The sequence below is a fragment of the Poecilia latipinna genome, unplaced genomic scaffold (genome assembly GCF_001443285.1).
Source record: "Poecilia latipinna isolate Pla-1442-1.1 unplaced genomic scaffold, P_latipinna-1.0 Scaffold17, whole genome shotgun sequence".
Taxonomy (NCBI): Eukaryota; Metazoa; Chordata; class Actinopteri; order Cyprinodontiformes; family Poeciliidae; genus Poecilia; species Poecilia latipinna.
The window spans coordinates 538,665-553,386 of NW_015112633.1; the positions used below are offsets into that span (position 1 = coordinate 538,665).

Consider the following 14,722-nt stretch of genomic DNA (forward strand, 5'->3'; position numbering starts at 1 on the left):
TTTTTTTTTTTTTTTTTTTTTTTTTTTTTTTTTTTTTTTTCTCAAAACTTGTGTGTCTGTGTGTGTTTGCCTCTATCTGTCTGGACATCTGCATCTACCTGTGTGCTCATACACATTTGATTATGTGTCTTTGTGCAGCAACATGGACCGCATCCAGCTGCTAAGAAGAGAGTATCAGCAAGCGAGACGAGAAGGAATGGTGCCGCCGTATGAAGAACTGGACCTACGACGCAGAGGTCACGACCCCGACCCACACAGGGTATGTAGCACGATCACAACCTGACACTTAACAGGTCGGAAAAAAAAATACACAAAAAGTATTCAGAGATTATCTAAAACACAGTTTTGAAATTACATTTCTGTAAATCTTCTTTGGGATGTCTCCATCCCAGTGTCTGTGAGTGGCATGCAGTGTACTATCTTACTCCACTTCAGCCATCAGAGTGATCACCGGCTTTACAGTGTCTGCCAAGTGATCAAGGCCCTTTAGCTGTCAGAGTCAGGTGCTCTTTGATGCGAACGGCTCCTGTGGGTATTGGGCCGATCACACTGATATGATCCGCTTTCCTCTAAGAATGACACACAGAGAAGATAAGTAGAGGTTTGAGTCACTTGTCATCTCGGTGGAACTGTTTTTCAAATCACAGACTGATAATAACACATCCACACAAATCTACAGTCTGCCTGAGTCACTCCTGAAAAAAAAAAAATCTGCCTTTGATAAAGTAATATCGCTGCATTAATAGTTGGCTACTGCACTCACATCAGGTGTCATTAGGAAGCTAATGAAGAGACACATTTTCATAAAATCAAAATAAGCAATTATTGTTTGAAAGAAATGCATGTTGTAGAGAGGCAGAGATTCATTTAATGTCTGCGGTTTGAAGAAGCGAAGAATGAAAGTAATTACCTTCTGACCAATCAAATTTAATTCCTCCCCATGGAGCTACCGTTAGCTCTCTGTAACCAGCTGATATGGTATCACAGTGGAATCAGTAAAAGGAGTTTTTCAAGTCGGATCCTTCCTTTTTATTTCCACATGGTGTCAAACATTATTAATGGTTGGTTTAAAGATGAAAAACCTCATGCATTTGCACTCAGAGCTTTCATACCAGCCTTGTCAGACAGAGGGTGTGTGCATAGTTGACGAAATACAAACCTTCTCATGAGAAGAGGCTTGTGGTTGCACACATCTTAAGGCAGCTCAAGAGCTTTAGAATAAGACAAAATTAATTTATCCAGCATGTTGTGTTACATGAACACAACTGGGCCCATTGCAAAGCCCTAGTGTTGATTAATCATTTAGTTTGATTGATTGCCCAGCCCTAAAATGCACCATTTGTAATTAATGAGATTTTCATTATTTAAATGGGAAGCTTAGTTTTATCAGTTCTGCTTCTAAGCTCCCAGTTTGTATTGAGTTTTACTCAGGTGAGGCCTCTCTAGAATAACGAGGTGGTTGTGCATGCTTATGACCCTTGCTGTGTGTTATCTTACATTATGTAAATTACTTGTGAGTCTTGCTCTGAATATGGATACAGTTTGAGCTTGTAAATCAAGAAGTGCAGTTTATCCAGACAGTGTTGCTTTGAGAAACACACATATTATGAGGTTAAGTATTGTGATTAGCACTTGGAAAAAATATAAAATATTGAAATGCTTGTCTATCCCGACCCCACTAGGGACACGGGTGGGTGGGTGGGTGGGTGGGTGGATGGATGGATGGATGGATGGATGGATGGATGGATGGATGGATGGATGGATGGATGGATGGATGGATGGATGGATGGATGGATGGGTGGTGGGTGGGTGGGTATGTGTGTGTGTGTGTGTGTGTGTGTGTGCGTGTGTGCGTGCGTGCAGGTTACCTGTAGAGACATTTAAGTTTCAGGTATTATCCTTTCAGATTAAGGAAAGTAACTTTTAAATTACTTAGAGAAATACAGTTTGAAGTTTTACACTTTGTAAAAAGAAAGAAAAAAAATAGAACCGGAGATCATAGTTGCAGCAGTTACCACTGCACCTAACAAGCCCATCTCATTAAGGATGACTGATTTAGTAATTAAACCAAAAGTGATTATTTACCTGACTGGCTTTCTGTGCGAAAGGAAGTGGGGAGAAACAATGGTTATGATAGTGAGCTGGTGGCAGGCTAATTCAATTTCACTTTTATTGGTTTGTTTGCTTCTCCTTAGGACCTTTTTATTTTTTGGAAAGGGTTTAGAGAATATTTATGAGGAGTTAAAGTGATGGAAAGTTATTCGCAGAGAGGGTGCACGAAAAAGGAAGAGATAAAGACCGTCATAGAGAGAGTGTTAGCTCCTCCTATAACGTTGCCACGGTATATTGAATGTGTTTGCCTTTTTTCCCCCGTGGCTCCATTACCATTTCATTGATTCATGGTTATGGCTTAGCTGTCTCTGCTAGCAAAATTATGTTTGCCTAAAAACAATTATCAAGCAACAAAAGCCACACCACAACTTTGTTTCCAAGTGAGTGCATTCTGTGCTTGTGGGAGGATGTGTGTATTTTGGAAGACAACAACAGACTTTCTCCCTAAGGAGAGGGGAACTAAATCAACAGGGCGCTGTGCTGTTGTCACATACAGGCACTCTTACACACAATCCTACATAGAAGAGACTTTGTGGGAGCCAATTGTTGTTGTGGGCGGTGTGACACAGCTTTTAGTGAAGGATTTAATTATCTAGAACAGCTTTCGTAGAGTTTTTAGACTAGACTAGACTTAGTTCATTTACAATCATTTAAGTGCTAATCCCGTTTCATTGTGTGATTTTAAAAACATAAACAACTTGAAAGAAGAAGAAGAAGAAGAAGATGTAGTGCTTTGTGATGAGGATGTCATAGTATTATATTACTTACACCCACATTAGAGTTTTTTTCTGTCAAAGGACTGAAAAAGAAAGGTGTGAGAAGTAATAGACTTTTTTTTTTTTAACATTAATGTATTTTATTATACTGTCAGACAGTGGTGGGGACACTTCTGCTAATCCACTAGCTTTTTAATAGTTTATATCTTGAGGAACAAGATATGCATGTAAATACAAAATGCATTATACATTATAGAATAAGGGATTCAACATGGTTGAATTTAGAGCTTTAGCATTAGCTTCTGCTGAATACTGTGTATGGCTTTAGGGTTAGAGAAACTAGTTCATTATTTCTCTTTCCTGGGAATTATATAAGAACTTTACAATGTCACTGAGGGGGCCTTGAGTGTATGTTATCAGTAGATAACTCATGGTTCAAACACATGTTTCACAAGTCATGGAGGGGGTCAGTCCTCAGTCTGATGCATTTTCCTTCCCACGAAGCTGAAATGTAGCCTGGGTGGAACCTGACCTTGAATGAATGACTTGAGAGGTTGAGAAATTCCTCCTGAGAAACCCTCAGATGCCTATGTCATGGCTTGCAATTTAGCTTCACTTTGCAGTTACTTTCAACAGCTCATGCTAGGTGATAAAAATATGCCTCCCCAAGCTCGACAGATGCTGGGGATTGTGCTGAATTTGACAAAATCCTATATTTTCTCTCCCTGCCTGTCAAACTCCACAGCAACTGAGCTCATTCAGTTTCTCTCTGATGACTCTATCCTCTTCGTCACAGTTGCTAGGCCAAGCAGTTCACATGCATTTGCCTTTCTAATGCTGTTTGTTGTGGCGTCTCAACAAGCTCTCCAGTGGTAAACTGTTCCCAAAGAAGTATCTAAAATTTAGCTTGGAAGTAGCTTTTATAACTTTGCTCTACTAACTTTTTTAGGTATGTACAGTGGGAGATTTTGAAAATGATTTGTTTTCTTGAATTCAAGTTTTTTAAATCGAACTTGTAAAGCTGGAATTTACAAACGAATAAGGAAAACAGGTCATCGCTTTATAATTACTTTAAATAACAATGGACACTAGTGCTTTGTAATTCCACTTTTTAATACTTTTAGGCCAAACAAATATCTTCTTCTCTCCTCAAGTTGTGAAGTCAACATGTCTTAATTCACTTGCATTTTACCACCAACTCAAAAAACAGCATGTTTGCAAACAAGATATTTTTATTTTCAGCAGAAAACACTCAAAAATCTCATAACATCAAAAACTATTGGGCACTTTTTAATGTTTGAATCAAAGCCAGAAAACAAAATCCATTGACGTATTACATATTGCTCTCTTTATGTGACTTAATAAAACATCTGAATGGTTATTAACGAGTCAGCCATTCTCAAATGCTCTGTGTGCATCCGCATTGTTGTGATGGACTGTATCTCACTCAGCAGCCCTACCAGTTGTGTAAAATATTCACATGAATGGATCTTTATTACTCTTCAGTTTTTCTCTAAAATTCAATTAGCAAATTTCTCTCTGCCCGTACTGGAGTTATGTGTGAACGTCTCCTCTGTGCCCATACAGAGGATCTTGTTTCACATCCTGTTGACCTCGACTGAATTCCCTCTACGTTCAGAACCTTGTCCGGTCCTCTCCTGTGTGTACACAACCTTGTGTACATGTTGTTTTGAGTATGTTTTGGAGACTTTCCATATGAAGGCTCATGGAATAGTTTCTTTTTGTTCAAGGTTTCAGTCCCTTGAAATGGGTCCAACTTTTTCTTTAACCTTGCACCAGCAAGAAAGAGGTACACCACTATGTGATTCACAACAGAATTAAGGAAAACCACTGCACTCTGTTTTCATACGTCTGCAAATTTACATCATGCTTAAATATTCAATTCATAGAATTTCTTTGTTTAGAGAATTTCATTAACTCCTCTGAGAACAAAAGGATTTTTACTGGACTGTGTTCCTGAAATTTTTGCCAGTAAAAAGTTTGCATAGAGTTCATGTGAGTAAAATCCCTATTTAACAGAAAACATGCCTTATCTTGATTGGAATATTTAAAACAAAGCTCGAGAGAAGCTTTAAATCAGACAGCACTGCTGTGGAATCGACACAGAGTATTTGTATAGTGAAGACAAAGAGCCTTCTTGGAATGATAACACAATTTAGTGCCGTGATATGTGTGTATGTGGGTACATTAGTCACGAGTATCAAACAACCAAGAGCCATGACTAACAATGAACACAGTTTTTCCACCACGCAGAAGCAGAATAACACATTGTGAGTGTGATAATATATTACTGTTTATTTTAAAGAGTGGGTCGGTGGTAACAGAGTTTACTTTATAAGATTTTTCTAACAGGATTCCTACGCAGTCTGGAAATGTCTTATAATTAAGATGTTTTGAGGTATGTAAGGAAAAATCCACTTATCTGTTAATCCATTCACTCCTTCATCTGTCCAATTATTTATTTATCTCGCAATCCAGCCGTCCGTACGTATGTCCATCCATCCAGCCAGTTTTTCTTATTCATTATCAAAGTACCTGGTGTTTTCACAATTGATATTTGAAGCTAATACAATGCTAAAAGTGTTTCATTCATGTTTTTGTTTTTTTACATGTTCACTATTCTACAACTACTTTAGTGCTTTTATGCAGCTGCCTTTCTCTGTTTAGCAAACAGAAACTGAGTCTTTCCTGGGTAAATAAATGTTTAAATAAGTAAAGCAAATTCATACTGAACAGTTGTAATTAGAGCTGCACCATACAGTGGACACAGCAGTTAAGACTACAATCTCCTGAGAATAACTGAAAACTGCAAATATTTGAGACCTCTTCATAAAACGCATATCGCTCTGATTTAAAGGGGGGTATTATATCTTTTCTTGGCTCATAGTGATATTTTATACCACAATCAAGGAACCATGTTCTGTCCAGTAGTTATAAAAATCATGTTTGTATCAAAAACAACTTAAAAGAAATTTGACTTTTAAGTCAATTATCAGTCTGACACTTGATAATTGGCCTCTGTCTCTTTAAAAAGTCTTTCCGACACTAATTGCTGCTGCCACTAGTCTGGTGGAGCTGCGTGGAGCTCGGCTGGGGACTGGAGCACCAAGGCAGACATTTGGGTGAATACATGCCACATTGTGTGAGCTGGTGTTAAGGCCCCTGCAAATGGCTGCCATGGGAGTTTCAAAGATTCCTCAAACATGCATGAATGAGTCAAAGCAACAATTCGGGTATGTGTTTGGTGCAGTAAGACTATATTTTTTTCATATAATATTTTTTTATATTATATGAAGCTCAAAAATGTGATTTTGCATTTTGCAGACCTCTTTAATAGTAACAGTGGAAACCCTAGCACTACCGCATAAGCTAACATCCATAGTCTTCCTTATCGTTGTTCTTGGGGGATACAGCCAATCATCTGCAAGGGAAATAAATGGTGCTTCTTTATAAGCTGTTTGCAAACAAACTACAACAGAAACCATGAACTTTTTTCCTCTCCTCATCTTAAGTTAAAATTTGTTATCTTCAAGTAAATGATATCGGAAGGATTGTGGAGACAGTAGACTGTTCTCCTTCAGAACCCAGCCTGTTGTTCCTAAATTTGTCTGCTGATGAATTATACTTTAAAATAAAACACGAGAAAATCTCTGCATCTCTTAACATGTGTTTTGACTCTTGTTTTACATATGATTAAGCCTTTAGAATTAAAGTTTGTGTGCTGGCGTACAAAGCCGTTATAACAATGTGCAGAATCTGAGCTTGCTGGCATTGATGGACAGTGGGACTGAGTTTACAGCTGGTAGTTTTAGTTACAGGTTCTGCTTGAATAAAAACCCCTTTGTTAGAAAAATGCAATACATTTGTTCCTTATGAATATGCCACAGGCCTCTAAAACCATACATTTTCTCAATGCAATGAAATGTGCATGCAGTTAGATTTAGTTCTCATGCTGGGAGCAAAAAATAACCATTTGGCATCCCTGTTTTCACATACACATACACAGGTGCGCACACAAAACCCTTTTTTTCATGACCTCGAAGCAGTTCATGTGATTTCAGCCATTATAAAGCTGAAAATGCCAGGCTACCTTGGGTGTTTTATTGGTGGACAGGAAGGGGATTAAACCCCCAACTCTCTATTAACAGAAAGAGACTGTAGTAAACCTTGCAGCTGAGTGCGGCTGGGTTAAGTGAGACATTTATGTTTCACATAAAAACTGTTTTTTGGCTCCCCAAATATCCATGGTTTTCTCCATTACCTCCACTCTAATAGTTTTCCATCATATATTGTTTAGTTCATGGTCTTCCAGCATTATTTCTTGTTGTTTCCTATTTCTCTCTCTTCAGCAAGAGGTTCATCCTTTTTGTTCATCACATTTTTCCATTAAATATGGCATTGGGATTGAAAGGCTTTTGTTGGTTGCTTTAGAAGACTCATTTCATGTGTGTCCATCATTTTATGCATACTTTACTCTCTGAAGTACACGGGTATTGTGGACGAGGGAGAACTGAACAGTGTATCCTGTCAAGACCAGAACAAGGGAAAAACTACTAAAGAGAGAACAGCAGAGTTATATTCTCCAGCTTTCCTCCACTGTTCCAAGCAAGGCTATATTTCTGCTGTGTTATTAATGCCAGATCTGTGTGATCATAAATCTACTGGAAAATACTGTACCATTTACCCCGTCACCAGACTGCACTGTTGGCAGCCGGCACACGCAAAGCTTGGAAAACATTTTCACTATTGATGGTTTGCAGGAGAATTGTTTCAAAATGGCCTTATATGTAATTATTTTACTCGTTTTTCATAGCCTTACATACCCATACGCACATATTAAGTAATGAATATACAGTCATTTAACACAATAATTTATTCAAGCAAATACAAATGGTTGATTATGCCATCATATGGACTATTTTAACTGTTTAAACCTACTCAAACACAAAAGCGATGTTGAAAACAGTTTTCCTTCACTCTATCTGAATGCGGCCTCTTTAAAATTCACTGCCTTTTTTATACTAAGAAGGCCTTTTATATATACGATTACATTAAGAATTACATTTTACACAATTGTACAAATTGAGTTCCTGGAAGAGAATCAATTTAATTTTGTGACAAGTCAGCATATTTCCAGAAACAGCAGAGTAAGGCTTGTAGTCCTGCGTTGGCTTCAGTGCATGCGAAAACTGACTAAGTGCATAAAGGAAAAAATACCTAACATGCATCAGTCAGACTTGTTTTCTGTTGAGTCGAGATAGAAATGGGTAAAAGACAAACACTAAGAAAGACAACCTCAATCACATGTGAGCAACACTCTGTACCTGTTAATACCCTTTTTCATTTTCTCAGGTTACAACCACAAACTTCTCTGTACTTATTTGGTCATTTTTGTGACAAAAGTAAAGTGTAGGGAAAATGTTGAATGGTTTTTAAGATGTCTTACAAATAAAACTCAGAAAAGTGTGAACTGGACACCTGGTGGGCTAGAAACCACAACAGTTAAAAAACTCAAATACTTGTGACACCTTTTAAAAACCCGTATAATTAGCCATTCTGATGGTTCAAACTGAAAATATGCCTTAATATGTATCGACATGCCCTGTGAAAACCATCTTAGCACTACTGCAAAAGCTAACATTTCCTTATTTCAGCCAATCAGTGCCAAGGAAAATAAATGGCATTCCTTCATTGGCTTCTTTGTGAACATCAACATGTCAAGTGTGTCAAATGCTGCTTGACATAGCGTGTCAAGCAGCATATGTTCCTTTGAATGTTTTATATATTCTCTATGGAAAAATACATAAATTAGCAGCTTGTGAATAATTTGGAGTAATGTTACACAAAAAATCTGTGAATACTGGACCACTTATAGGCAGGGGTTTACTATGCCAAACACATTTGTTCAAGCCCCCGTTACTTTGATATACCAAAATGAAATCCACCTATGCATAGTTTAATCTTGGTATTTATCGAGCTGTTCTGTGAAATGACATTTAAAAATATATGTGCATCATAAAATGTAGAACCTCACATAATGTCAAATTATAGTCAACATCTTCAAATCTTTATGTGCAATATCTCAACCACAAAGGACTGCTTCAATACAGTATTGGGTTTGATATTATATTTAAAATATCACGCATTGCCGCTTTATATATATATATGTATGATGTACAATGGCCTGTGGCCAATATGATAAAGCTTATGAAGAATGATAGGAATATCATGCAACGGTACAAGTAGGACCGAATCAAGAGATTCTGGGTTAATTGTAACACCAGAACTATTAGAGAGAAAGTTGGGGTGAAGCTCAAAGCAAGATTAGTTTATAAAACAAGGTATAATAGAAACATACAGCCAGAAATGCAAAGGAATGGTTTAGATCACAGCATATTCATATCCAAGATTGCCCCAAAGTACGGACTTAAATAGAGCTGGAAATTTATTGCAAGGCTTACAAGCTGATGTATGTTGACATTCTCCATTCCATCTGACTGAGCCTGAGCTTTTTTTCAAAGAACATTGGGTAAAGAAAATAATATCCAATGTTGAAAGCTGGTAGAGACATGTCTTTAATGTCTTTCAGCTGCAAATGTAGGTACATGTGGTTCTTCAAAGTATTAAATTAAGGGGCACCCAAATATAAATGCCATACATATATTTATTCTTATTTCATTTTTATTCCACTTTGTGTTGATCTGTTGCATAGAATCCCATTAAAATATACTGATGTTTGTAGTTTTGATGTGATAGAATTTGAAATAGTTCAAGGAGTGCAGCTTTAAAAAAAAAAAAAAAACACTGAATAAAGTTTCCGTGCAGTGTTCATGAATTCGCTCTTTGCAGTCAGAGAGCCCTCTGTGAGATCACACAGTTTATCCAAATACCGTTTATTATGTTGTCCTTATAAGGACATGAAGATCATAGGAACAGTACAAATGTGCTGAATCAAATGGAACAGAAAGGAAACTGGGCAGATGTTCCAGACAGGGCAGCAGCAAAACACAAAATATTAAAATAAAGAGAGAAACAAAAAGGGGTATCAGAAGTGAATCATCAAAACGTAAAAAAAAAAAGGTCCCATACATTCATTCCTTGAGAAAATCTTTGTGTTTACTCTACAAACAGTCTAATGTCGCTATATGTTTATGTCAATGTACAGGAAAAGTAGACACGATGGGATCGGTGTTAACCTACTGAACTAGTGTGAATTTTTTCAAACTAGCATTTACAGAGATATTTATGTTATACATCCACTGAGGATCCCAACCAGGGAAGAAGTACAGCACAGCCCTGTAATGTTTCTCTGTCTGATCTTTCTACAAAAACATGGTCGTTCAACAAAACGGACATGCTAGATCTTGGCAAAGGTTTGCATTCCAGTAAGACACAAAACAGAGAAACGTGGAGTCACAGTTCAGACTCAACTCCAGTCTGTAGTTAAAATTGAGAATTGCTCCTGACACATGATATTCATCCAATATGTCTATGCTTGAGATGTTTTGGCAAGCTACATGGGTAAAAGTTGTAGTCTGTAGATATTCAAAGTAGACATGCCGCAAAAGATTGTCATTTTATCTGATAAAAAATAGTTTGGCAAAATGCACTGTTGGTGTGTGACTACATATTCATATAAATGTTATTTTGCAAAGTAGAATTGGCCAAATTACAGGTGTCTAGATGTGAAAATAGAGTTTGATTCAGGATTGGCCACGTTGGCTAAGACTACCGTGTCGTTATTCCTCATTAGAACGGCAGTGCTCCAACTTGGTTGTAGCACATTTGGTTCCACTGCTGCAATGCGCTGGAAAATTGTGGATAAGTTGATTGCTGGAAAACTAAAGGAGGTTGTGAGCTTTTCAAACTGGAGCTTAGATATAACGTGTACATTTTCCTTGCCAAGGAGAAGCTCTGGCATTCTAAACTCCACACTTTAAATTCTCAGTGTGATAGGTACATGAGATCAGCGAAAAACACTTTGTGATTGTGGATATGAAATCATGTTCCTGGAGGTAACGCTGACTTCTGACTGGATTCTCTGAGATTTGATCGCTGCACCAAATGTGCCAAATTGACCAAAGTGTACATTTACCTACATCAATTTGTACTGCACACAAGCAAATGATTTCCTCCTCCAAAGAAAGACTAAAGGGTCCAGCATGGTCGGACCCATGTCTAATTGTTTTGCACAGACCTTTCATGGTCCACAAGACACACCCAAGCTTCTCTTACGTCATAGTGTTTTGTAATGTGTGTGGTTTACAACAGGACAGTAAAAGCAATCATGGCAGAGAGGAATGACCATTTCAAGTTCACAACTTCAGAGGAGGAAATAATTGATGAGCTTTATACTTCAGTACGTACTTCTTCACGCCCTCGAACAGTTGCTCCTCAAAACCTGCTCTCTGACTGACAAACCACTGTCCTGACTGTCTGTGCACAGACAGTCTGAACAGCGGCTCAGTGCTGTTTTCCGGATAAATGCAGATACCCATTAAATTCAGGCCAATCAAACAATAAGGGAACGAGGGTAAAGTTGCCAGTGGGTTGACAGGAAGGGACAACCCTGATCGTGAGAACAAAATGACACAGTTTTCATCATGCAGTTTGGCTCGTGGAAGTGCAGAAGGTTCCTCGGCTGCAGTAACATTATTAAGGCGCCCACACACATTTTTTCCCCCCCCCCAAAAATTTGCCACAATCCAGCACTTTCAAACAATCTCAGTGATCGAAGAGGCTGAGTGGAGGTCATAATATGATGAAAAGTGGTTTCTTAAGTTGATTCTACAAGGAACTTCTGAGAGTCTCTCTTAAGTGATGGAAATATGTATGCAGGTATGCGTGCTCATTCTTAGTAAGGAGATACATGTTGGCATTTCATTAAAAATTCTCATGCCAAGGGAATAACCACTCTGAGTCAGGGTCTACCCTGCCAAGCCACACAACCTGCTTTTGGTTTTCTCTGGAAAAGTGTAGACAGAAACCTGATGTCGGTGTAGATATTCTGACACACTAACACACACACACACTCATCACCTGACTCATGTGGTGTTAAAATACCCCTAATGATGTTTGACATTCTTCCTAAAAGTGTTGGTTAACTGTTTTTAAAAACATCTGCTATTAACGTGCGCATTTTTCTTAAAGCAGTTTATCAAGTGCTTAAAGCCAATTTGAACAGTATCAGTGTAGTCTAAATCACTTTAAAGTTGTGATCTTGTTTTGTTATCTGCAGTCCCATTGCCAAACATGGTGTGGAACCTTTTGTGCAATCTTTCATAGCTAATTGACTCAATATAGATATATTGGAATTAAGTTCTTTAGAGGGGTTCAGAGTATGTACTGCCAGCTGGATGGAACAAGGTGTTATGGTGTGTAATATGAGGAAATGAAAGAACAATTTAAGGACAAAGCGAAGTCAAACTTGGAAAAATAAAATGGGAAGGAATGAAACGAAATAGAAAAAGTTTAAGAAGATCAAATAATTGAAACGTTGAACTCGGGGAGGGGAGAGCTGGTGAAATGCTGAGATAGATAAAATCAAGAAAAAGCAGATGGAGTGGAAAAAGTGAAATGGAAAGTGTAAATGAGCCAGATGGATTAGGGAAAGGAAAAAAAAAGACTAAAAAAGGGGGAGTTCTGCATTGGGTCATTATGGAGGAATGTTAATATGATTAGTGAATGACTGACCTCGCTGTCTGGAACTGGTGCCTGGTTGGTCTGATGACTGCTGAACGTCTGTTTCACACACACACACACACACACACACACACACACCCTAAAATACAAGGATGAATGCTGACATCAGACACATACACCAACCAGATGCAACACACACAAGAATGAATTCATGCTCCCACGTTCACTGGAAAGCAGACAAAAAGGCAGAATGAGTCAACATGCCATAACTTATCATCTGTTTTTAAAAATTCCTTAAAGTCTGACTCCAGGGTTTGGGTCAAGATCTACAAGTAATAATTAATCTTAACTAAATAGGTTCTCAAATCACTACTTCTGTAATTTGTTACTAGAGTAAAAATACTGCTAATCCCTTTCTGCATAAGAGAGGCTATTGAACAAAATTTTGACATGAGTTTTATTTGTATTTATTAAACTTAAAAACCTCAGTAAGTCTGCTGCACCAAAGAACTTGAAGTAGAAAAAAAAAACACCTTGCCTAAAAGGAATAGTGTGTTATTCACTGACAAGTGAACAAAGAAACACAATGACTTTGAGGGACAATAACTTAGGCATTGTATATTTGTCTAACTGAAACTACGATATAATCCTCAGACTTTGTTTTTAATTGACCTGTCAGAGGTATGGGCAGACATTTAAAAACTCCTCAGATGTCATGTGTACTGTGCTATGTATGTATATTTTAGACTTCATCTTGTACTCGTGGAAATAACTGCAAAGATTCCTGGATTCACGTTTTAATTATATTCTTCCAAACACCGAAGCTCTGCGTCTGCTTTTCAGGTTTAAACTGAACTATATTAAGATGACTTGTGGAAATATCACAATGTCCTTCCATTTTATAACAAATGAATCAAGTTTAAAACTTGGTAAATACTTTGTATGGTAGTCTGCATCTATTTTCAGTTCAGTATTTATGGATTCATGTATTGGCAGGTTTTTCTGTGGAATGTAACTCCTAAATCATTTGCAGACAACCTGTCTATTTGCATATTTCTTCATGAGTACAATTCTACTTTGCATGTTGACTACTGTTTGCAAGTAAAGGACCACCATTCATTTTATTTGCTGCTGATTGGCTGTTACACCAAGAGCGGAAATAAGAAAGACTGTAGATATTGTCTTCTCTGGTAATGCCCAGAACATTTCCATTTCCAATGCATATTAAAGTATAGTTAGTATAAAACCCTGGTTTTCACAGATTTTAGTTGTAATCCCAAATCTTTACAAATACTGAGAGTCCACTGTAATTTAAACAAAACAATCCTGGGATTGATAAGAATCACTGTGTTTATCATTGGTGGCCGCTGCACCGTAGGCCAAACAGACAACAACTTGTGTTCGTACATATAACACATTTTTTTTCATCTTTTGCCGAGTTTTGTTGTGGACACACTAGCTGTTGTTTCTCAACAGCTGTTGTTTCTCATGTACATGAGAACACACTGTATACTGCTGTTTATGTATGAGTAAGCAAAGATAAAGTGTGTTTGTGTGTACTTAGAGATTGTGTACGTGCACCTCTTGAGGTTCTGGGAAAAAAACTTCTTATGCTGAAATAAGGTGAGTCATCTGATAGATAAGAACTGCTGAGGGAGAGAGGGGAGGAAAACAGTTGGTGGAGGGAGTGTAGGGAAACCTTTTTAAAAGTCACTGAGTTGCACAATATGAGGAGTTTTAAGAAACTCAAGAGATGTAAGGCGAGGCACAGAAAAAGATTTGTTGGCTTAAAGTCTTTGCTGAAGAAAGTGCTGCATGGCTCAGAGGAGTAAAATCTTTAGGAACATCTGGAACACCAACATATTCATTTAGGTTTTTGGTGAAGTAGTCAAAAGTGTAGTTAATCCTTTTTATAAGCTGTGCCATTTAAGGTACATACAGTATGAGCAGTCCAAAAAGTATGATTCAAATTGATAAGGACATTTTTAAAAATCTCCTTTGCCAATAAAACTTCATAAAAAAACTTCATAAAAAAACAGAAATTAGACATTACATAAAATCAATATTTTTAATACAGAAATGTGGTCCAACTAAAACTATTTTCATGTACTATATATTCACTTTTGACATGTTTTTTTTTTTTTTTTGGGGGGGGGGTTGCATTGGGGCAAGGCACCTCCCTCCACCTCGTTTTCACTGTTAGTCTCTCATCGTTTTTTTAAATATACTTT

General features: G+C 37.5%; 1 protein-coding gene across 1 annotated transcript in view; it reads left to right on the forward strand.

Moving 5' to 3' along the window:
* Nucleotides 1-14,722, forward strand: part of pard3bb (par-3 family cell polarity regulator beta b) — a 241,538-nt gene that overhangs the window by 178,592 nt on the left and 48,224 nt on the right. The window contains exon 22 of the mRNA XM_015034281.1: nt 139-259. Within this exon, the coding sequence (XP_014889767.1) occupies nt 139-259 (121 nt within the window). The remainder of the gene's footprint in view (nt 1-138; nt 260-14,722) is intronic.